This window comes from Elgaria multicarinata, chromosome 10 (genome assembly GCF_023053635.1).
Source record: "Elgaria multicarinata webbii isolate HBS135686 ecotype San Diego chromosome 10, rElgMul1.1.pri, whole genome shotgun sequence".
NCBI classification, from domain to species: Eukaryota; Metazoa; Chordata; class Lepidosauria; order Squamata; family Anguidae; genus Elgaria; species Elgaria multicarinata.
Window position 1 is genome coordinate 77,435,462 of NC_086180.1, and position 23,391 is coordinate 77,458,852.

Here is a 23,391-nt window from a genome sequence, read left to right on the forward strand (position 1 = left end):
AAGCTGTTTCCCATGTGGCATGAGGGCCGGAGAAACACAAGCTCAAAGCTCACTCAGGCATATGATTAGTTCCATAATTCTTCGGAAATTGCTTTGAACACGTTTATAGAAAGATTAAAACCAAACCAACCAAATAGACACATTTTGAGAAGCATGCTTATATTGACGTGATACACATGCTATTTCATATGTCAATATTAAAGAGAGTTATGGATTTGCTTAGTGTTGGAAATGGCAACCAATTAAGGAAACATTGCCATTGTATGTTCAAACTTATTTCTGTATCCATGAGGACAAAGTCTTTTTAAAAACAAATTAAATAATGGAAGGCAAGTATTATTAGGATTTCAGAAGGAAATCTCGATGCTTCATGTTGCCCACCCCTTCCTTTAAAGAAATCTATTGTGGGAAATAATTGCATTTTGTCTAGATTTATAGCCTGCCACTATCCCAAATATTCAAGGTGCATTAATTTTGGTTTTGATATGTATCCATAGGTTCTGTCTTTCACACATCCTACCTCGTTCCACTCTGCAGAGACGTATGAATCTCTCCTGCAGTGCCTCAGGATGGAAGATGATAAGGTAGCAGAGGCAGCTATTCAGATATTCAGAAACACTGGCCACAAAATAGAAACAGATCTGCCTCAGATAAGATCGTGAGTGCATTTTTCCACATACCAAAAATGCTTGCCTCAGTCTTACAACATGTCAATACTAGACAACCCTTTTCCTTGCTGATGCAAATATACGTAGCTGCCTATAATTGCCCATTACTATTTCATCTCTTAATTTTCAGTCATCATATGAAAAAGAAAAATCTGGCATCACATGTATGTCTTCCAACTCCTGTATTATATGTTGGATCACAGCCTGTGGCCTAGATGGGATGAAAGTAGAAAGATTAATTACAGTGAGATACCTACTTGCAGGCTTCATTTAAATAAAACTGACGTAATGGCATTTGGCCCCATTACAAATTGACAGACAGCCTTCTAGGAGAACCTTGTGGTTTTCCAGATGTTGTTGGACTGCGATTCCCATTAGTCCTAGAAAGCATAGCCAGCGGTGAGGCATGGTCAGAGTTGTGGCCCTTGAGATTCTTCAGGACTGGAAATTGCCCACCCCTGACTTAACAGGTTGGGGAGAGTGATTCTAAATACCTGGGTGTGTACTTGTCTTGGAACTTAATAGATCTATTTTTATTTTTGTACTAAATTTTTTCTTTAATCAAGAAAGATCTTTTGATATTAAAAGATATATGTATTTCCTGCAAAGGGTGAATTAATGTCATCAAAATGAACACTTTGCCAAAGATAAATTTCTTGTTAAACGCAAGAAGATCATAAGAGAATGGTAAAACATGTTAGTGACATTTGGAGTGACAGAAAGCAGAGAATCATAGAGAATACAGCATGCGATAGATGGGAAATAGGAATGCCAAACGTTTGTACATTATCCTGCATTAAAATTCACACTATTATCAGACTGAATAAATGAAGTTAATATTTTGTTTATAGGTGAATAGCAAGTTATTCTCTTTACATTTTCCTCACTAAGTTAGACAAAGAAAAATAAAATATAAAACTAGCTTTTGTCTTGGTAGTGAAAAATGTAGCTGTTAAAATTTAAGTATTTGGGAATAATACAAAATATGAAGAGAAATTGTTAATAATTATTTATGGAGAGACTATAGCTACATTTCAATATTTCCACATAAGAAGCTTCTTGAACACACAAACAAATGCATTATGATTGTTAACAGAATTTAAAAAATCTCATTAGAATTATTTTCAAAACTTAATCACATTTTATCTTTAGTAAGAGAAAATGTTGTTTTTGTTGTTTTCATTTCTATACTTACCAATAGCAAAAACTTTCTGGGTGGCTTACAACAATTGATAAATTATATCCCAAAATGAGAGAAAGATGTGTATTAATAGATGAAATATGGAATTACTGCTTTACATGAGACTCAGAACATTCACTCTTTTTAATCTGAAAGAACTGTTTAAAAATGGCTCCATTCAAACAACACAATAGTCAATGGTGGGTTAATAGTCAACTCCATGGTTGATTATAATCAACCATGGTGTGGATTAAGGCCAGTGTCAAATTTACTGTTAGTCAATGGCGTGTTTGATTGACACATCCCCTGCCCTCTTTTCCCCCCTCAGTCCTCCCACTGGTATCCCATCAGCCATTGTGAGTTCTGCCAGCTGAATTAGAGCAGCAGTCGCTGCTTTCGTCACTCTTGCCAGGGGACTCTGTAATCACTGAAAATAACCAACTGTGTGTGACGAAATAGTCAATGGTGCCTGATACAAGACATGATAATCAATGGATGTTCAAATAATCAACTCTGCACAGTATTGGTTATTTGCGTTGGTTATTTCAGCTGACTAACCAACCGTGGTACCAAAAGGTCCTGACACATGATACAATAACCATTGATTATTTAACCCATCATTGGTTATCATATCATCTGAACCCAGTCAGTGACACATCACCATGGAAAATCTATCAAATATGCAATGGCACAAATAGTAAATCTTGGTTTAGAAGTAATATGAAGTAAGATTTTGAATATTTCATGGTGAAGCTGTACGAGAGTGCAAAAAAGTCTGTGTTGCTTCTGACAATTTACTACTATATTCAGGATTACATAAAATATGTACAATCTGAAGAATATGATAACATTTTATATTTATTAGTGTTGACTAGACTGACGTGTTAAATACCGGAAAATGCGTGTTGAACCCACAAAAAGGGAGGTGCTAATGAAAGTTTGGGGGATAGTGAAATTAGTTAAAATAACAGGATTTGGAAGGTCCCATCTTAACAGTACACTCATCAAGTGAACTTTGGAGACCAATTATCCAATAATGTTAAATATTAAATTGAAGACAGACTTCTTCAGTCAATAAACATAGTATGTAAGATTTGTGTGTGTGTGTTGTTTTCATGTATGTGTGTTTGTGTATTATTCTTTAACTTATCTTTATCTTAATGAATATACCAATAAAGATGTCTTTAAAAGTGAGAAATTGGGCTTTGATTAGCCCCTCATTTCCCTTGAAAAACTGCTCCATCTTGAATGGTGTGGGAGGCACAGTTATGGAGGCTGCAGCAGCAACAGAGAATCAGCAGAAATTGGGACAGACACCTCATACAAGCAGAAGAGCCTTTTTGCTTCTGTTGGGCAACTTTTAAATCGAAGGTTTAGTTCTATTGGAAAAGTTAGTAGTAATGGGAAGATATCTGATTATCATCACTTCTTTCATACTAATTCATGTGTTTGTTGGCGGGGTGTGTGTGTGTGTGTTCCAGACTACAATGTTTACTCCTAATTTATGTGGTGGTGATTCCCAGACATTTCCAAACGCATTTGATAGACTTCATCTAAATATTGTAATAATATTACTTTGGGTAACGTTTCTTTTTTGTGCTAAATCTGTACAGAACCCTAATTCCTATCTTGCATCAGAAAGCCAAGAGAGGAACACCACACCAAGCAAAACAAGCTGTCCACTGTATACATGCCATATTTTCAAATAAAGAAGTTCAGCTTGCACAAATTTTTGAGGTAAGCGTGTCTTCACACTTTTAAAAAGCCATGGCAGAAGGGAGTCACAATTATTAGGGCTTTAGGAATTATTCGAACAATCCTGGGTCAGTATCCAATGGGGCCGCTGCATTCCCACTGATTGTGTCGCACCAGCGGGACCTACCGCTTGGGCAGTGCACAGTCAGTGCTTCATAAAGGAACCCTGGAAGCGAGCAGACAGGCTTATTTCCAGATTGGCTCTGGGCAGCAGAACTCCCTTCTGAGAGCTTCGCTGGCCAGGTTCCCCTATAACAAGAAGCCCCCATGGCTCTGGTGGTTTGTCAATTGGGGCAGCCTCCCCCAACCCGCCCAATTCTCCAATTATTTGTTAATGCCTTGTTCTCTTATTGTGCAGGATCGAAATGTTGTGCCCTGTTTCTTCTGTGGAAGCAAATGTGCTTGGCACCCTCGCTTACCCAGAAGAAACAGGGCATTTTCCCACCAACCTCCATACGGATCCCTCTCTCTGCCTTTCTTTTGGGAGAGAGAGGGATCCTGGCTCTCCCCACCTGCACCAATGCATGTTGGGACATTTTTTTTTATTTCCCCAATCCCACTGAACACAAGGGGCTCAGAAAATTAAAAAGCGGGGGTGAGGGGCCTCAACTCTGAACACCATCATGATCAGAACCGGGAAGGGAGACTTGGTGGCAGACATGACAGCTCTGCTGCCAGGTGCCTTGGGATGCGGGCTAGAGGACTGAGGGGCGAGGGGTGGGGGAATAAGGCATGCACAGTAGCTTCTTTGTCTCATTGTGTGTCGTGCACAGTGGGCTATTCTTAAAATAAGCCCCTGTGCATAGCATATTAAGCCATCATTGACTAAAATGGCATCCAGTGTGTGAATATGTCACCACTTTCCACCCATTTAGGGCTGGCTCCAGTGTTGGACTATTGTTGTTGGACTATTCCAACATTAATGAAAACTAGTAAGCTCAGCTGTTTCTCTTTATCAGCTTATATACTTTAAGGAAAATGGTCAAAGACACAAGCAGAGGAAATTATTTATTAAACATATTTTAATTACCTCTCATAGTTCTGTGGACTCTGCTGACTTGCTCCATTCCAGTTTTTTCAGGAATTGCTAGTTCTTTTTTGTGGTCTCTGCACCACACGTATGAGCTCTGCGCCCACGCAGAGCTTGTTTCAGGAAACATCCATAGCTGAGCGAATGTTTTGGCGTGACCCCTCCTCCCCCACCGTCCAGTGTGCATGTCACAGTGGTTCCCACCCTTCTCAGTTCTCTTTTGACTGCCTTGCTGAAAGGATGTCTTGTGGGGAACTTCTGTGTTATTCTCTTAGGAGAAATAGTGTTGAACTTTTTTTGCTGAGGTTATTTCTTGTTCTTGTTCTAAAAAAAATGAAATACTTTTTTGGCATTGTACTGGCTTTTCTTGGGATTCTTGTTTGCATGGGACCCCTTTCAAAAATGTATTGAATGTGGCAGTAAGCTTCCACCAATGTCCACTCACTTCATTTGTTTTGTTTGGGGGAAGCACATATTGTCAAGACCTGTCCCATGGTGAGGAGATAAACTCATTCCAGTACTGCCAACATATCAAGGACAATCTCAAGGAACTGAGCAGAAGGGTGGGAACCACTGGGACATGCGCACTGTGCGGTGGTCACTACCTGTGTCACTGAGGATGGCCCAACAATTGTGGAAATTGCCCTCCTCAATGCCTCCGACTTCCAAAAGGCTGGAGAACCTGTATAAAATACAAGAGAAGACGGCATTCCTTTTTACTCACCCTAAACCTAATTCCATTATTGTTGAAGCCTCTCAAGGATGTTCACAAAGAAGGCACAATGCACCCATAGATAAGGAGGGACGTAGGCTAGACGGTCTGAGCAGAAGAATCTACTCTTCTACCGCATTGTCGTTAAGAGTTACCAAGCCACCATGGCAAAATATCAACTTTTCTTGTGAGAAAAGATGGCTTCTTTATGCGGCTATCTTCCCGATGATCAAAGGGAACTAGCCACTGTTTTTTATACTGAGGCAATGAGGCTGTCTCACCAAGAGCTGAACACAGCTCACCATGCCACAGACTGTGCTTCAAAAGCTATGGTCGCCTCCATCATGCTTAGAAGGCACTAAGTGGGATTGTCCCAAGAGGCACGCACCCGTATAGAGGACTTACCGTTTGGTGGGGATGGCTTATTCAACTATTCCACCGATGAATCTATGGAAAGTATCCAAAAAGCCAAAAATACAGCGAAGAAAATGGGGAATTGGACAACAGCAATTACATTTACCCGCCAAAACTTTTACCTCAGCTATGGAAGTTTCCTGAAACAAGCTCTGCATAGGCACAGAGCCCATATGTGTGAATGCACAGATGACCATTCGAAGAACCACAGTTACATGTAAGCAACCTGTTCATCCTGTTCCTAGGATCCTGCCCCCTGTATTTATACTAAATCCAAATAAAACCTCAAACCTAAAATATGTAACAGCATCAAATCCTGACTATAATACATCCTGACTATACCATCCTTTCACTAATATAACCATAGACTCTCAAATACAGATGGTCATAGAGCACATCTGGAAGATGCTTGGATCTTGAAGAGTATTAAAGGTCAAAGAATGGTGCCTAACCATGACCTCTTCATAGAGGTATGCAAATAGTGTTGTATCATGGGCATTCTGAAAATCAGGTGACATATAGGAACAAGTAATCCTCTACATATGGAATGTTAAAGCTGTTTGACTTTTAGTCCAAACAATTATATTGAATTGAGTAAGAAAGTGAGCCTGTGTTTCATTTCGGGACTCGAGATTTATACTTGTAATAATTATACAAGTTAGTATATTATTTTGGAAGTAAACATCTGTTATTTGCAATAAATAATTATTTTTTCCCTTCTTCTTCAGCCGCTAAGTAGAAGTTTGAATGCTGATGTTCCAGAGCAACTTATAACTCCTCTAGTTTCTTTGGGTCACATTTCCATGTTGGCACCTGACCAGTTTGCATCACCAATGAAATCTGTAGTTGCAAATTTTATTGTAAAAGATCTCCTGATGAATGACAGGGTAAGGTTGAGTGTAATTTAATGGAAGTTGAAACCAAATGGTGAGAATGAAGAAATGTTATGTAAATATCTGATATAAGCCTGTGGAAAGAATGCAAAGTGTATTAAAATCCTTTTCTAAATTAAGATCTTTTGTGCATTTTTTTTCTTTGAGCTGCTTTCAATCTTGTATAACTCTTTGCAGTCTACAGGTGAGAAAAATGGAAAATTATGGTCTCCAGATGAAGAGGTTTCTCCAGAAGTTCTAGCAAAGGTAGTTTAATATTTTGCCTTTAGTTATGAGTTGTAGAGATTTCCCAAAAATATATATATACCAGTGTTAAGGTGATTCATTATTGGTATAAGCTATATAAGAACATAAGAAGTGCCCTGATGCTGGATCTGACCAAGGGTCCGTCTAGTCCAGCACTCTGTCCACACAGTGGCCCACCAGCCATTGGCCAGGGATGAACAAGCAGGACATGGTGCAACAGCACCCTCCCACCCATGTTCCCCAGCAACTGGTGCACACAGGCTTACTGCCTCGAATACTGGAGATAGCACACCACCATCAGGGCTAGTAGCCATTGATAGCCTTCGCCTCCAGGAATTTATCCAACCCCCTCTTAAAGCCATCCAAATTGGTGGCCTTCACCACATCTTGTGTTATTTCTTTCTATACAGAACTGACTCTCACACTATAACTAATTCAAGTAAACTAGATGTTTTTAAAATGCTATTATGAATATCAATGTTTAGGTTTTATCTATTAATAGGTTCAAGCAATTAAACTCCTAGTACGTTGGCTCTTGGGTATGAAAAACAACCAGTCAAAATCTGCAAATTCAACGCTCCGATTATTATCAGCTATGCTGGTCAGTGAAGGAGACTTGACAGAACAGAAGAGAATCAGGTAAAAAAAATTCAAAATTCTCAGTGGTTTCATCTATGAATGTTTATATTTATGTGCCAATCTAGCCAGGAACATCCACATATGAAAGTGAGAGGTACACACATGGAGTCCCTACTTAGATTTTAAACAGTGATGTAGATTGGATGTTAGACATTCAGTGTGATTCTCACTTCTACTTCACACAGGCTGGGTTCGGACAACACGATAACCAACAGTGGGTTAAATAAGCAGCAGTGGGTTAAATAATCAATGGTTGGTTATGGTGTCGTCTGTCAGGACTTTTTCACACCACGGTTGGTTATTTGGCTGAAATAACCACGCAAATAACCAATGCTGACTATTTGAACCACTGTTGGTTATCATGTCATGTGGCAGGAACCGTTGACTAGTTCACGTTCCTACAGAGTCACGAGGCAAGAGCATCAGAAAACCATGCCGCTCTTGCCCCACAGTCTTTGGCAGGGGGAAGTCGGTGTTTTTCAGGGTTTTTTTCCCCATTTGCACAAATGGACTTATAAGGCAAATTTTTAAAAAAGTCTGGATCCCTCTTCATGCTGGATGGTAGGACACCTGAACGGGTCTTTCCACTGGGGCACCCCTTTCCTCCCCCACATACTTCCCTGCCTCTAAGGAAGCTTTATCCCACAGATCGGAGAAAAGGATTTCTCCTGCGGCTTAATTTTTAAAAGTCAAGCCACAGGAGAAATCCTTTTCCCCAATCTGTGGGATAAAGCTTCCTTGGAGGTAGACAGGTGTGAGGAGGGGGAGAAAAGGGATGCCCCAGTGGGCATTTGTTATTTGGACTGGTTATTTTGTCCGAATAACCAACTGTTGGTTAAAAAACTCACTCCACACAACACAATAACCCAGGGTGGGTTAAATATCCTAACAACTATGCTACACAAATATCACGACTGGGTGTTCCTACACCCTGACATGAAGGGGGATTCTGCTGGGAAGTGGATCTTTAAGACCCTTCCTCCCACCCACCCCTTTCTTCTGAGGAAGCGGGGGAGCCAGGCATGGGGGCAGGGTGGAAGAGGCAACCCCTCCCACCTTTCCCCATGCCTGGCAGCACAGAAGAAGCAAGGCTTTCCTAGCTCCCTGTAGGGATCTTTCTCTCTGCCTTGTTTTTGAGAGCTGTCATTTTTGACAGCTGTTAAGAGCAGCATGCAGAGACAGAGACTGAGTTCTGGCAACAAGATGGCCCATAGCCATTAAATAGTTAGGATTTTCATACTGAATATGTATCTTTAGACCCAATTGTAATTTCTGAAAAAGAATAAGAATTCTTCTCTTTCGTATGCAGCAAATCTGACATGTCCCGTTTACGGCTGGCTGCTGGCAGTGCCATAATGAAACTTGCACAGGAGCCCTGTTACCATGAAATTATAACTCCAGAACAATTCCAACTCTGTGCGCTGGTCATTAATGTAAGTAATCATCTTTGAAGTGATATGAGGGAGACAATTAAGGTAGGGCACCTTCTCTACCATACAATTTCTATTCAGGCTAAGAATATGTGTTTTCTTGAGGGATGATATATATTTTAACAACTTGGAATTGTTTATGAGAATCTCTTAACCCATGTAGCTTGCTTTGGTTGCTCAATTGCACTTGTATTGTTTGTTTGTTTTACTCTTGCAGGATGAATGTTACCAGGTGAGGCAGATATTTGCTCAGAAGCTGCATAAGGCCCTAGTAAAATTACTGCTCCCATTGGAGTACATGGCAATATTTGCACTGTGTGCCAAAGACCCCGTAAAAGAAAGGAGAGCACATGCAAGACAGTGCTTGCTTAAAAATATAAGTATACGGCGAGAGTATATTAAACAGAACCCTATGGCCAATGGTTAGTAAATTTGTTTACAAATGACATTTTCCCATTATATTGTGATTCCAAATATTTGTTTTGCTTTTGTGCAAGAATAAAACAGTTACATTTATATATGTTTTGTGATGCCATTCCCAAATTCTTTATTAATAAAACTTTACAGTGTTTTTGTAAAATAGTTTACAGTTGTGTTACCTATTTGCAGAATAGCAAAGCAGGGAAACCTGTGGTGTTCAGTATTGCGTTTTGTGTGTGCTTATGAACCTTTTTATTTCGTGTTATTCCAGAAAAGCTGTTATCCCTGCTGCCTGAATATGTGGTACCATACATGATTCACTTGCTGGCTCATGATCCAGATTTCACAAAGCCTCAAGATGTTGATCAGCTTCGTGATATCAAAGAGTATGTGTCATCCTATATTAGATATTTGACAAACTGTGGATACAAATTGTTGCTTTTGATGTGTGGGAGATATGCCTGGACATTCAGAACACTTTTTTAAGGAGAGAACAGTATGGGACAACGCAATAGCCAACCCTGCCCTCATAGTCCACTCTGCGGATGAGTATTGGTATGTTGCGCTTGGGTGACATGCTAATAACTCATCTTGGAGTAAACTATAACGGCAGGGTTGCCTATTCCTCCCCCCCCCCCCCCCGGCTGCCATTCTGTGGGAAGGGGCAGGTGGGGGGAGAGAGAAGTTAACATCTCTCTCTGGCCTCAGCGTCAAAGCAAATGGGCAAGGAGCCGGTGACATGGAGTGTGTCCCTCGGCGGCTGCCACAGCTCGAACCAGTGGAGAGATCTGCCCCCTGGTTCTGGCTGCGGGCACAGCTGCAGCAACAAGAGAGGGAGAGAAGCACCTCCACCTCTTCTTGTTGCTGCAGTGGCACCTGCAGCGCGTGTCCCTGGGCAGCTACTGGTTTGGGCTGTGGGCGTCACCATAGGCCTTGTGACTGTAGGCAGGGGAAGTAATCCATAGCCTGACAGACGACACAATAATCAACACTTGTTGATTAAAATCTTTGATTCCAAATTCCCAGGCTCTGCTTATTTGGGAGGGCTTCACTCCATGCGAAGTCCCTTACTAAACTTCCAGACTGTATGGTCCCAAGCTCAGCACTCGCTTCTTTCCATCTCCTTGCTCTCTAGAACCACTAAGATATGCTTCTTGTGGCTTCCAGTTCCCTTCCTTTGCCCTAATTTAGAAAAAAAGAGTTGTCTGGTTTATAACATAGCTAAAATCATGCAATATGGGATTGCTGGACATAAAATATAGAGGTTGAAGGGAGGTACTGTCAAACTCAAAATATGTCTTATCTTTACCATGTTTCATGGTATTCGTATTTCATTAGGTGCCTGTGGTTCATGCTGGAAGTCTTAATGACAAAGAATGAAAACAACAGTCATGCCTTCATGAAGAAAATGACAGAAAGTATCAAACTTACACGGGATGCCCAGTCTCCAGATGAGCCAAAGGCCAATGAAGTAAGAAATGTGGAAAGAGAAGGGTTTTGAAGTCAGTTATTGAACAAGATGGACAGAATGCTTCAGAGCAAGCACTAAGGCAGAATCTCTCATTTCTCTCCGGAGAGAATTTTAGTTGTAAGCATTTTGTGTTAGCAATCTCATCCTTACCAAACAAATTAATCTATAGTTGTCATGAAACAGGGCTAAATTAGAAACATTTCCCATAGAAGGGGAAGAGAGTGTGTGTGTGTGTGTGTGTGTTAGTATGCATGTGAAAGTGACAAGCGTACTGTAAAAGTAGGAAGCTAGGAAAACTATTACTGCTAGGTACTCATGTTTCTCTGTTGCAGCAAAAACAATGTGTCTTGTGGTATCTTAAAGACTAACATTTTTATGCCATAAGCATGGAGTGGCCCAGAGTCTTTTAAATCAGTAGCCATCTGTTGTGTTTGTGTAATTTAGAAAAAGCAGTACTTTAAAAAATAAGACAATACTTGCACAAGGAATAATGGGTTGGTTCATACGATCTTCACAGCCACCCCTGCGTTTGGACAACATGAGAAACCGTGGCAACTCCACTCTGGGGATTGAATATTCAAAATGGCTGCCTGCGTGTGCTGCAACCTACCATGGCTTAAAGAAGTCACAGTGGGCTGTTGTGGTCATGTGAACCAGGTCAATATGTTTGTGGGGACTGTTGGGTTGTTGTTTTTAAAAAGCCTAAAATAAGTCTTTACTATAGCTGGCTTATTGATTTCTGGGTATGTATAGAGTTAACATAGTCTTTTGTTCTCATTTAAAGTTACAAAATAATTTCCAAAGTACTGTACTCATTTTCCTCCCTCAGAAACTCTATACGGTATGTGATGTGGCCCTGTGTGTAATCAACAGCAAAAGCGCTTTATGTAATGCAGATTCTCCAAAGGATCCTGTATTGCCAACCAAATTTTTTACACAACCTGAAAAGGTAATTTTGTGAAATAATGAAAACAAGTCTGGCTTTATTTTCTACTTAGGCATAGCTTCAAGATAACTCTCTAAATTCTGTGCTGTCCTCTAATTCTTCAGTGTAAGAACACTACTAAATGTTTGTTACATTTTGTATATGTTCAGGAATATTGATCTGTCTTTACTAGGTTATTTTATAAATGCCAAATCAAAGAAATAAATTCTCTGCATATCTATAATATGTGGGATCAATAGCACTCTCAGTACAGGCCAGTCTTGTAATGCAGAATCTGGACAAAATATTAGTAGCCCACAGTGTAGCACATATTTTTTCCTTTATAATACCCTTTAGACTAGAACTTTGGATTCCTGAATTGTATCCTGAAAATATTAAAGTTAAAAATACGTTTTTCTGAAGTTTGGCATGAAAAACTAAGTAACTTCTTTTTTTTTTTTTCTTGAAGGATTTTTGCAATGACAGGAATTATATTTCGGAAGAGACTAGAGTTCTTCTGCTAACGGGAAAGGTATCATTTGTGGTCCTGCTTCTTGATTTACTATGTCACATTAACTCTTTCAGTTGTTTTGAGAAATAATAAAATTGAATAACAATTGACTGAACGAAGTACAATCTGCAGCCTGTTTAGATTGCAATTCTATGCACACTTACCTGAAAGTAAATCCCATTAAGTTCACTGAGACTTACTTCTGAGTAAACATGCTTAGGATTGCACTGTTAAAATTACTTGCGTGTCCACTTAAATAAGTTTAGCCCCCTTAATTTAAGTTGAACTAATGCAGCTAATTTGTGGGTTGAGTCCTTGGCAACGTTTCTGTGACAGAACAATAATGTTTATTTTCATATGGAGGGTGTGAACACTCTTACAAGGAGTGAACAAATTCCAAGAATTTGCAGTAATTACAAAGTTTTCGTTTTAGAATCCCAATCCATAGGATTTTTTTGGTACTTTCTGCTTCTATACTTAAATCGCAGAGTATAGTTTAATATAAACTAAAAGAAAATAACCCTGGGGCAATTTGCAACTAGATCATTCAGGCATGTTTGAGCTTGCTTTTGTCTTAGAGGGGAAGGCCAAGGTCTTGCAATATAGCCCCGTATTTCTATTGCGTTTGCTGTGCTTATAGCAGAGTATGAATGTTCAGGAATTTACACTTGGCTAGTGGCAGCTGCAGCTATTTCATGATCCATGCATGTGCCTTTTAGAACCAAGTTCAAGGAGCCCATTTACAGGCAAATACCAAAACACCTGCATTGTTTCCACTAAAATAGAGAAGTGTTTGAAATAAATTATATTCTGTAAATTGTATGTATGTTTTTCAAACTTAAATAAGCTTTCTCTTGTACATTTTAGCCTAAACCAACTGGTGTATTAGGTGCAGTAAATAAACCTTTATCTGCAACTGGAAGGAGACCATATATCAGAAACACAGGATCAGAAACTGGAAGCAATAATAGTGTAAATTCAGAATTGAGCTCACCTACAGGAAACAGATCAAGGTACACTGCTTTTCAATAATATAATTCAGATTGTAAAACAGAAACTCAAAGAAAGATTTTCTGTTAAAATATTAATGATAAACTCCTAACTAACTTGACATTACAATTGGTATAATAGATACAGTGTAAGTTGTTCACAACAGGCAAAAACTGATCGCAGGTTATAGATATTGTGCAAGGGAGCAACCTAAACTTCTGATACTTATACATTGGAACTTTATTCCAAGTCCTTTAATGAAGGTAACTCACCAATCAGTTATTTATCCAACCCTCTAATCTTGAGCTGAAACCTGCTTAATCCTTTATGCTACTACTTTGGCCACAGCATCCAGTGTTAACAGCCTAATGATATCTTAGAGCAGGCTAAAAGTATGTTCTTAAATTACTAGGCCACAAACAGTTATACTTTTGATACAATGTAGCAGCAGTATTATAGCCATTGGGGTTTAGCTAAAAATTGATTGTCAGTTGAAAAAGAAGTTTATATGGTAAGTTTATTTCAGGGTTAACTTTGAAATTGAGTGCCTGGAATTCTGAAAAGATAACCCGCACTTTCAGTCTTTGGGTCTGCTGTAATTGTGGATATAGTGAATTTGAAATTTAAAGTCACGGTTGAAAGCAATATGTTTAAGTTCAATTAGATCATCTTCAATTCTTCTCCTTTTAATTTGTTAACCAGTTAGACTGAAATAGAGAAAATGAATTTCTGGTTCACATTGTTATAAAGAAAAGCAGAGTACATTGAATTTTCAAAACATTCCTCCAATAGAGAGCAGAGCTCAGACATATCAGAAACTGGTGTCAGTGAAAATGATGAAAATCCAGTGAGAATTATTTCTGTCACTCCAGCAAAAATCGAACCTGTAAAGAATAAGGTATGGTTGAGTTGCTTTGTTCCATTTATTCTTATGACAACACACCCAAATTTAATAATTCTGATAACCTTTGTGACAAGTGGGAAGAAGGCAGGTAAGCAGCTTAAAGCAAGATTTTTCTTATTTGAATGAGGGAAAATCAAGTATTTTGTTGAACTATGCAAGGATTTGTTATGGCCAACATTAAGTGGTTGTCTCTGGTTTGTTTCATGTCCTTTCATGTTGCTTTGAGTTTGGTGATTCAGTTTGTTTTGAGTAGAAAACATGAGCCACTACAATATAGTAGATAGAATATTGGACTTAGACTAGGGAATTGGGGTCAAATCTTTGTTCAGCCATGAAGCTCGCTGGTCCACTCAGTATCTTTCAGCCTAACTTACCTCATTACTTATGAGGATAACATGGGTTGTGGGAGCACCATATGTGCTGCCCTGACCATCTTTGAAGAAAAGACAAGATAAACATGCAATTTAAGTAAGTAAAGTTAAAGAACACATTAAATTGCAATCAGGATAAACTGAACAGAGAGCATTATTAGATTATTTTTAAAAAATAACTTCTTCATTTGATATATTTAATTCCTTCTGAGTAGGAGGATGAATGCAAACCTTCTGCCACACTTGAAGTTCCATTATGATGACTCCGAATACTGGTTTATATAATATTTTACAAACATACCATTGGAAAGGACCTGGTGTGTGGATCAGAATTCTTCTTTTCAACAATAAATCTCCTTGGATTAAGTATGCTGTGGTGCCTGCCAAGGTGGTTGCTCTAATTGCCCTTGAAAATGCCATTCTAAAATACAATGCCATTTTCTTCTCTAGGAGATTAATTCTGATCAGGCAACGCAAGGAAATGTTAGCACTGAACGTGGGAAAAAAAGAACCGCAGCAGCCGCAGGAGCAGAGAATATTCATCAAAAAACAGAAGAAAAGAAAGCGGATGAAACAGGGCAGCCAGCTCCTCCCAAACCCAGAAGAGGCCGTCCTCCCAAGTCTGAATCTCAGGGCACCACAGCGAAAAATGCCGAAACAAGTAAACCATCTGGTAGAGGGCGAAAAAGGGCAGCACCAAGTCAAGAAGGTCCAGGGGGTTTAGAGGCAAGTAATGCTAAAGTGCCAAAACAGCAAGACACCGTGAAAAAAACAGTACCAGCACAGAGACAGATTGATTTGCAAAGGTAAACACACTGATTTTCTTCATTCAAAATATGGGCTTTCCTTAGCATACCTGTTTAGATTCTGTTTTGTGAAAATGGCGCCCTTGCATGTTTTTTTTAAATTTTCCTAAGCTAATGTTTATGAATGCCAGAGTTGAAGATTATATAAAGCAAAAGCTCTGTTTTATTCATTTAAAAGTGTGTGTTCTTTCCCAGGTGACACAGATAGTTCTGGCCAGCAATGGCTGCTGCTAAATAGACAGAAGGTGGTGGGCAGTTCTTTGAGATTTCCCCTTGCTAGAATCAAAGGAAGCAACCATATGAGCTGCCCCTTTCCCTTCTTGTTAAGAAGGGTAGGCAACTGGCAGCCTGACAGCGCAATCTGCCCCGCCCCCAGGTTATCTCTTTCCATTATGCACCTCTGTTGCTTTTAAAGCTTGATTTTGTTCTGACTTTATACTGTTAGTTTTACCCTACCCAGTGCCTGTTTACCCTACCCTGTGCCTGTTTGCTTTCTCTTCCCCTCCTTATTGTTTTATTATGGTTTTATTAGAATGTAAGCCTATGCGGCAGGGTCTTGCTATTTACTGTTTTACTCTGTACAGCACCATGTACATTGATGGTGCTATATAAATAAATAAATAATTAAATAAATAATAATAATAATTTAGGTTGAGGGACAGGGAAGAAGTTCCCCCTCCCAACCCACACAGTTTAAATAACAGTAGAAGCTTGGGTAGATTTTTTTTTTTACTCTTGCACTTTTCAGCTGTTTCTTATGCACAAGCCAAGGCATAGGCAAAACCGAGTAAACAGCAGGGACGGCTGTGAAAATTCCATTCTTCATAATTAGGGGAGGTGTTTTCCCCCCATGTTTGATTCCCACTTAAACCAAATAGGCAAAGCTAGTGTTGGTGGTTCTAGAAATTCCCTCGCCAGGAGTAACTCCCCTACCTTTTGCCAAAGGAGGAAGAGGTCAGTACATTGGATGTAAGAGAAACTCTGCCTTCTTCCAGAGTCTCCTGGTGAACACAAAAACTGCAGGGGAGGTCAGAGTTGGCTTACATTTCATGCAGAGAGCAGGGCGATAGGTGATATTTCCTCCTGGCACATATTCCTAATATGTGCAAAGAGGAGCTGCAGCCTGGATGCTGCATCCAATCTTGGCCACAGGTGCAAGGAGAGGGTGAGCCAAGAGCACTGTGTCATGCTACCGCTTCTCTTCCCAATGCATCTGAAGGTGTTGGCCCTTTCTTATTCTTTTACCTGCTCCCTCACTCCCAGCAGTCCAGCTTTTCTCCATGTCCTCTTCTGCGTGTGTTTGTTGCTGGGAGTAGAGCCAGCACAGCAGGATAGAACTGAGATGGCCTGGCTTGTGGGTATGTGGCCAGAATTTGTGTCAGGACTGTTTTTTCCTGGGGTCAGGAAGTGTGACAAGGCACGATATGTCCTGTTAACACCAAAAGAACATGTTGGTAAGATTACATGCGCTGGAGGACTTGAGAGGAGATGGGTTAGTAGAGATAGAGGCAGGCACAAATTATGGCTGCTACTAAGGTAAGTCAAAGTTTGTAGAGCAATACCAGCGTTGTTGGTCCTTCAGCCCTTGGCTAGTCAAAAATATCGTTTGTTGCTGACCAAGTGGGGTTAGATCAGCAGTAGGCAGACCTCAGGCTTGTGGGATCTACTTTGTTTTTTATGAAAACCCTGAAATTCACTAACAGGAGCCTAATGCAAAAGACATACAAGTCCAGAAGTTTGTTTTTGAGTACCAGAACTGAGTGGAGCTCACAGTCTTTCTACACACAAAATCATTCCTAGTTACCCCAAGTTTTCTTCATTTCACTGGTATATTTTAGGACTAGAGTCGTTTTATTGCTACTATTGTTAAACAAGTGGGTGTCAGAAATCCTTGCCAATCTATTGCAGATCACGCAGATCTACCTTGTGCTCATCTCTGGGTCAGGACGCGTGTCAGAAATTTCGTTTCTAGGGCCTTCCCCGGGTCAATACCAACATGGGAGAAGTCCGTCCAAGTGTCTTTGCTTTCTGAGAGCTCTGTGCCTCTCTCTGCATGGAGAAAAACAAAATGGTTGGGATAGGTGGAACTGGATATCGGGGATGTGTATTGCTTTGAGATAAAGTCATGCCCTCTGACATCATCCAGCTCTCAGGAGGTCCAGGAGTGACCCATCCCCTCAACCCCAACATGCAAGCTATTTGCAGCAAGCTATTTTTGGAGTTGGGGCGGGGGAGTTTTAAAAGGAACTTGTGATGTGACGTACAGGTCTGATGTTCAAAGAAAAAAGTATAAAATCCTACCAGGCATGTATGTGCAGGCTTGCACAAATTGTGACCCCTGCCTCACCTCTTCCCCCCCCCCCCCACCATTTATTGTGGCCTGTTCCTGACAGACATGGCTACTAGGTTGTCTTGGGGGGACAGAGTTAGAAGTTTGTGAAGGCCTGACCTTGAGCGTGCCTAAAGTAGCTCTTTGGATCCCAATCTAAAATTGAAGAGGTATTTATATCTGGAATTTCGTTAGGAATGCTTGTAGCAATATCTCAGATGAAAGAAGCTGTATTTTGGCTTATTTAAAGGCAAGTTACATTTAATTTAACAGCAAAAACCCCCACGCCCCTCTATAAAACATAGTCATGCACATCTGTAAAGTACATTGATAACCCTTATGTTGATTGTTGTTTCAAAGGGGGTTAAGAAAAATCTCATGCTGACCTTTAAAGACTTCCTTTCGAAGAAACAGAAATCGCCTTGTCTCAACTCAAAAGGACAGAAGTGCAGTTCCTAGCTTGGTTTAGTTAGAATATTACTCCCAAATGACATTCCCATATTTTTCAGAAGCCAGGTGCTGGGAAGTGATGGAGATTCAGTGTTGGAGATAGAATCAAGCCCTGGATATTCTCCAAGTGAAATGGATCTCTTTAAGCTTTGTGAGAGCAGCCAGGAAGACCCTGAGGAGACAGATCTAACAGAGGGAGGCTTCCTAAAGGTGCAACAGGCAGCTTATACAGGGCTTTGTTGTTTGTTTGTATAATTGTGGGTGCTGGCAGGAGGTGGTGGCTGTCAGCTCTTGTATAAAAATGGCCAGCGCAAATGTTAGGCATTACAAGACTACTTCTCTATGTTATAAATTTAGTTAAGGAAGATAATGGAAGATGATAAACCAGGAGTACATAATGCTGTCCTCCCCTTTGTTGACTAGAACTGCACTGTTGAGTGTTTCTTCACTCATGCTAAAGCATCTTTATGATCATTCTCCTATATTGTTGGAGTGTGATTAAAATATGCTTGTGCTTTGAATTTAAAATAATTCTTTCATAAAAAAGTATTACTGAGCCCACTATAAATATAAATTGGCTTCAGTGATATTTGGATTAGACCTTTATCTTCTACCACAGATGTCTTGGGTAAGAACGCAACTTACAATCCTATGCATGTATATTCAGAGGTTCTGCTGTGTTCAGCTGGGCTTTTTCCCAGGTAAGTGTGTGTAGGATTGCAGCCTTATTGTAAGAAATGTGCACTTTAAGGAAGCAAAGTTTATTTCCTGATTGAACTTTCTTCAGCAAGTTTCGTTTTCTAAAGAAATTGTTTTCCTCCTCCACAAGGTAAAAAGAAAACTTCCTCACAAAGGGAGAAAAGGAGGGCCCAATGAAGGCATGCTCCAAGCTTCTGCAAAAACCAAGAAACTTCCTGTATAGGAACTGAAAATACTTCAGATCACACAGCTTTCAGCTCTGAAAACAGAAGGAAAACTCTGCTTCCCTTTCAGATAAAATTAATCTGCAGAAACTCTTGAGAGAGGCTAAAAGCATCTGTACTTATTTCCCCAGAGACTTTTTGTTATGAAAAGTCAATAATTAAGCAAATTGCTTAACACTTGATTCCAGTTTCTGCATATCTGGAGTTTAAAAGTGTTTTAGTCCATTAATTTTCATGCTGCATTTTTTAAAGAAAGTCAGAGTGAAGTCCTTACAGCAATGTTAAAAATTATCAGGTATTGCCCATCCTCTTTTCAAGAAAATATAGAAGCCTACTGAATGAATTTTAATCCAAGACCCAAGAAAAATACCTGAATTCTCATCTGCTTTTCTTTTGGAGACTCTTATGTATAATTTTTTCCAGCAAAATAAGATGTACAGATTTTGGTTCCTGCTATGAAAAGTCACATAGTGGCAATTTTTATACATGTTGCTTTTTGACTTTTATCAGAGTAGGAGACTAATCATTTAATAATTGATTTGCAAGTAGACATTTCATCTTTTTTTTTCATTTCCCCCTCCATTTTAGTTTAATATAATTTGCAATAAATGTACATATTGTTGGTTGTTTTATATAAAACATATATCACTTCTAAGTGGGTTTACTCCTGTGGTTCTGTTGGAATATTCTAAATTTTAATGGAGTAAAGACAGCCCAGCATTTGATTTTATAATGCTTGTCACCAGATTTTTATTATTGATGTAAAAAATCAATTTTTAAAAATAGTTGGACTTTTGGCAGCTTTGTAAGGAACGTTGGAAATGTTTAGGATTGTTCTCAATTTTAAGCATTGTGCTGATTGAAAGTAAGTCTGTTTGTTTTTGTCTTCCTGACCCAGCTCATTTTTTCATGTTTAATTTAGAAGATTTGCATCAATATTGATTTCTCCTGGCATTGTTCAGCATAGTGTACACTTTTATGTACACATGATCATATTTAAGTTTGTTGCATAAAATAAATGCTTCTAGGTGTCATTTGGTATCTTTTTTTTTAATAAAAATAAATAATTTCTGCTTTGCCCTAGTTCTGCACAGCCTCTCTGCATATGTGTAGGACCCCTGCTGTGCCTAAACATTGATGCTATCATGTAAGACACTTCTCAGGGGTCATGGCCTACCAGCTGGCAAGATAACAGCATAAATTAATAGCTCCCTGATAGACTTGATTTCTTACATTCAACATAGAAACAAAACAGACAGTGATCAACATCCAGCTGGAAAATGCAGCATAGAAAGATCCTGCAATGCAAGCAGAACTTCAGGTCACTGCAAGATTACTTCAGTGCTCCTGAAAGCAAAAGAATGGGGCATGCAGCACTTTAGACACCAAAGTGTGCAAAAATGTCAAAAGGAAATTTGAGATTGTGGGTGCAAATACAATTTATTTATTTATAGCATTTTATGCAACTCCTGAGCCAAATAGGCTCCCAGAGCGGCTTACAGATTATCAATTAAACAAGACAGTCCCTGCCCACAGGCTTACAATCTAAAATCACATGAAACATAAGGAAAAACGAAAGGGGATGGAAGACGGGGTGGGTGGGGGGAATAGTTCTTTTAGCCAGACTTGGGAGTGGCTCTGCTCTCCTTCTCAACTCCCTCTGTTCAGCCTGCTGATATGGCCCCTGGTGGTGCAGGAGGAGGAGCTTGCAGGAGGAGGTCATCAGCAGGGCTGGTAGAATGGATCTGCTCTTCCTTTTATAAACCAATAGATGCGTAGTCAGAAAGATTTCCCAAGTTTTGAACCTATTTCAGGGGAATTTGTTTCCGTGAGTATGTTTTGTTCAACTTGCTGAATCAAAATCTAAGTTTTGACCTTCAAAAATGCTAGCAGCCAAGATGGCTGACGCTATACCAACATAAACTGGCCAATGAAACCACACCATTTCATCAATTCTCATGAAATTTTGAGGACATGTTAATTTGGCTTAAGTTGAAAAATTACAAAATGGCCAATTGAAATGTATTTGGCCGACATAAAATGTTATGAAGCCAAGTGTTGGTTGTAGAGCATCAAATAATCTAGCCTTCTGTGACATTTAAGACAATGGAAATTAAAAAATCGAAAATGGTTGCCAAAATCGCTCATCTCCGAAACTAAAATGTGCATAAATTCAGAACAATGTTTGTAACTAGAAATAACCTCTGATACCTTAAAATAACTTGTTATGACTTCAAATGGTTTATATAGCTGCATATTAAATATTTCTATTGAAGATGTAGTAGCAGCAAAATAATAGGGTTCCATGCCCATTTTATAGGGACAAAGGTGTAACAGCTGTTTGATGCCTGAAATTTTGATAGTCTAAAACTAGTAAAAAGAAAATCTGATAGGTATTATCTCATCTAACCAAGTCAAACTGGAAATGTGAAGACAAGTCCATTTAAGTAGATAATACCTGAACATTCTAATGTACACACCTTGTTAGTTTGAATAAATAAAAGCTGCTTAAAAGCCTGGGAAATAAAGTGCAAATCCTGGCCACTATCAAGTTAGCCTATTCTCTACCTGTTCATATTTACCAGGGACAGTCCCTGAGCATCACTCTTTTGATCTGGTTTGCACATAATGGCAATTCATAGTTTGTTTCATCTATGAATTGTGGCCAAACTAAGAGCTCAGCCTCCCATGCACTCTCCAGTTCTGCTTTCCATAAACATCTCAGGAACTCTGGTTTGTTGTGGATTCAAACTCTGCTTTGTCCTTCAACAACTTAGACTTCTACGGTCACATCAAACAACCCAGGAATGTCCCTGGGATTATTTATGAAAGTGAATGGAAAATGGAAGCAGAGCATGCACCGATGAGGAGGGGGCAGCTTGCTCATTCCAGCATGGCCCCCAACTATGGGTTGCTTAAGCCATAGTTAAGTCGTTACATACAAACCAGAGCCATTTTGTTTTCTAGAAGTGCTGCCTTGGCATGAATTGTTACAATTGTCATTCTTCAGCATTTAGCTCCCTCCCCAGAGTGTAGAATTATGCAACTTGGCTGTAGTGCATTTGCATGGACATTGTATTATCAGGCAGTGCACAACCTGACATTTCACCATACAGCTGTTAAGGTCTATTTTGAGCTGTTAACATTGTAGACAACTGCTTTTCAAATATCTTTACCCAAATGAATGCACACCCAGTTTTGGCTTGTCACTTTGTGGGTAAGAGGTTATTGCAGAACCAACAAATCAAGCTTATAGTAAAAGGGAGAGCACCTTCAGCAATGCCATAACAGCAGCGACAAGGCTCATGTTACGATCCTTGAAACTGGAATATTGCAAGGATGTCCCATTTTCATCTATCAAATGTTGGCAAATTTGTGTTGGACCTCATATCTTGGCACAACAGCAGACCCATTTTAGTTTGTTCTATCTGAAGTAAGTGGAACTATCTTCCTTCAAAAGGAAGAAAGGTGGTTATCAGAGGGCAATATCCAAGTGTGTCATCCCACTAGCGGAAACTATGTACTGAATTGTACTGGAGAAGAATCCCAACTAAATTATGTTTGCGTAAAGTTTTACATTATGCTAGTGCACCCCGTTGTGCATAACTTGTACAACACATCGATCCAAAGGGAGAGGCGGTAAGAAATATATTATTATTATTATCACAACTGCTTGCACCTATTATGCAATGTATTGTGCAACATGTTATGCAACTGGTTGCACAACTGCTATGCACCCGTTATGCAACTGATTGCGTGAACACAAAGATTTAATAGAGCTCTCCTACACTATTTTGAGCTTGCTGAATGTCACTGTTGGATAATGCCCAAAGTTACTAAATAAAATATCCAATAAATGAGTTGTTTTGAGGTTAGTAAGTTAGGGGCGGTGTATGCAATAAAGTACTTCCCTACCGCATTCTACCTTATAGGCATCCTGGAGGCCTGCCAGAAGTGGCTGAAGGATCAGTGGTCCACCACCCTGCTTGCTCCAAAACTGCATCTGAATTTGATCTGAGGAATATGCATCCTAAAAGAAATGGCCTAGGAAATGAAAACCTTAAAAGGGAATGAATTTGGAGGAACTGTGGGCTTCTGTAGAGTGAGCAGATGGAAGTTTGGCAATGCCTTTATTAGGACTAACCAAAATAACACAAAATAGGAAGCTGTTTTCAAGTTCTCCTAAACTATTCATCAGGCTGGATGCTACACAAAGGAGGGATTGTGGGGGGAGGAACTTGAATAGGCTAAATGTTGTAGCCTGAGGTCTTGTGTTTAGACTGTCCCAAAATAGTGACTGCAAATTTAATTAGTCTTTGCTAGA

The 23,391-nt window shown here is 39.6% G+C and overlaps 1 protein-coding gene across 2 annotated transcripts in view; it reads left to right on the plus strand.

Annotated features, from left to right (window-relative positions):
• The window catches only part of PDS5A (PDS5 cohesin associated factor A), a 64,223-nt gene extending 44,122 nt beyond the window's left edge, over positions 1–20,101 (plus strand). Inside the window, exons 19-34 of one of the 2 annotated variants that reach the window (XM_063136216.1) lie at positions 498–658; positions 3,462–3,585; positions 6,488–6,646; positions 6,830–6,898; positions 7,401–7,537; positions 8,847–8,970; positions 9,185–9,389; positions 9,659–9,773; positions 10,726–10,858; positions 11,688–11,807; positions 12,253–12,315; positions 13,162–13,307; positions 14,077–14,182; positions 15,010–15,365; positions 18,204–18,354; positions 18,974–20,101. In XM_063136216.1, the coding sequence (XP_062992286.1) occupies positions 498–658; positions 3,462–3,585; positions 6,488–6,646; positions 6,830–6,898; positions 7,401–7,537; positions 8,847–8,970; positions 9,185–9,389; positions 9,659–9,773; positions 10,726–10,858; positions 11,688–11,807; positions 12,253–12,315; positions 13,162–13,307; positions 14,077–14,182; positions 15,010–15,365; positions 18,204–18,354; positions 18,974–19,066 (2,262 nt within the window). In that variant the 3' untranslated portion in view covers positions 19,067–20,101. The remainder of the gene's footprint in view (positions 1–497; positions 659–3,461; positions 3,586–6,487; positions 6,647–6,829; positions 6,899–7,400; positions 7,538–8,846; positions 8,971–9,184; positions 9,390–9,658; positions 9,774–10,725; positions 10,859–11,687; positions 11,808–12,252; positions 12,316–13,161; positions 13,308–14,076; positions 14,183–15,009; positions 15,366–18,203; positions 18,355–18,973) is intronic. The other variant, XM_063136217.1, reaches the window with a different exon arrangement.
• Positions 20,102–23,391: the final 3,290 nt, after the last annotated feature.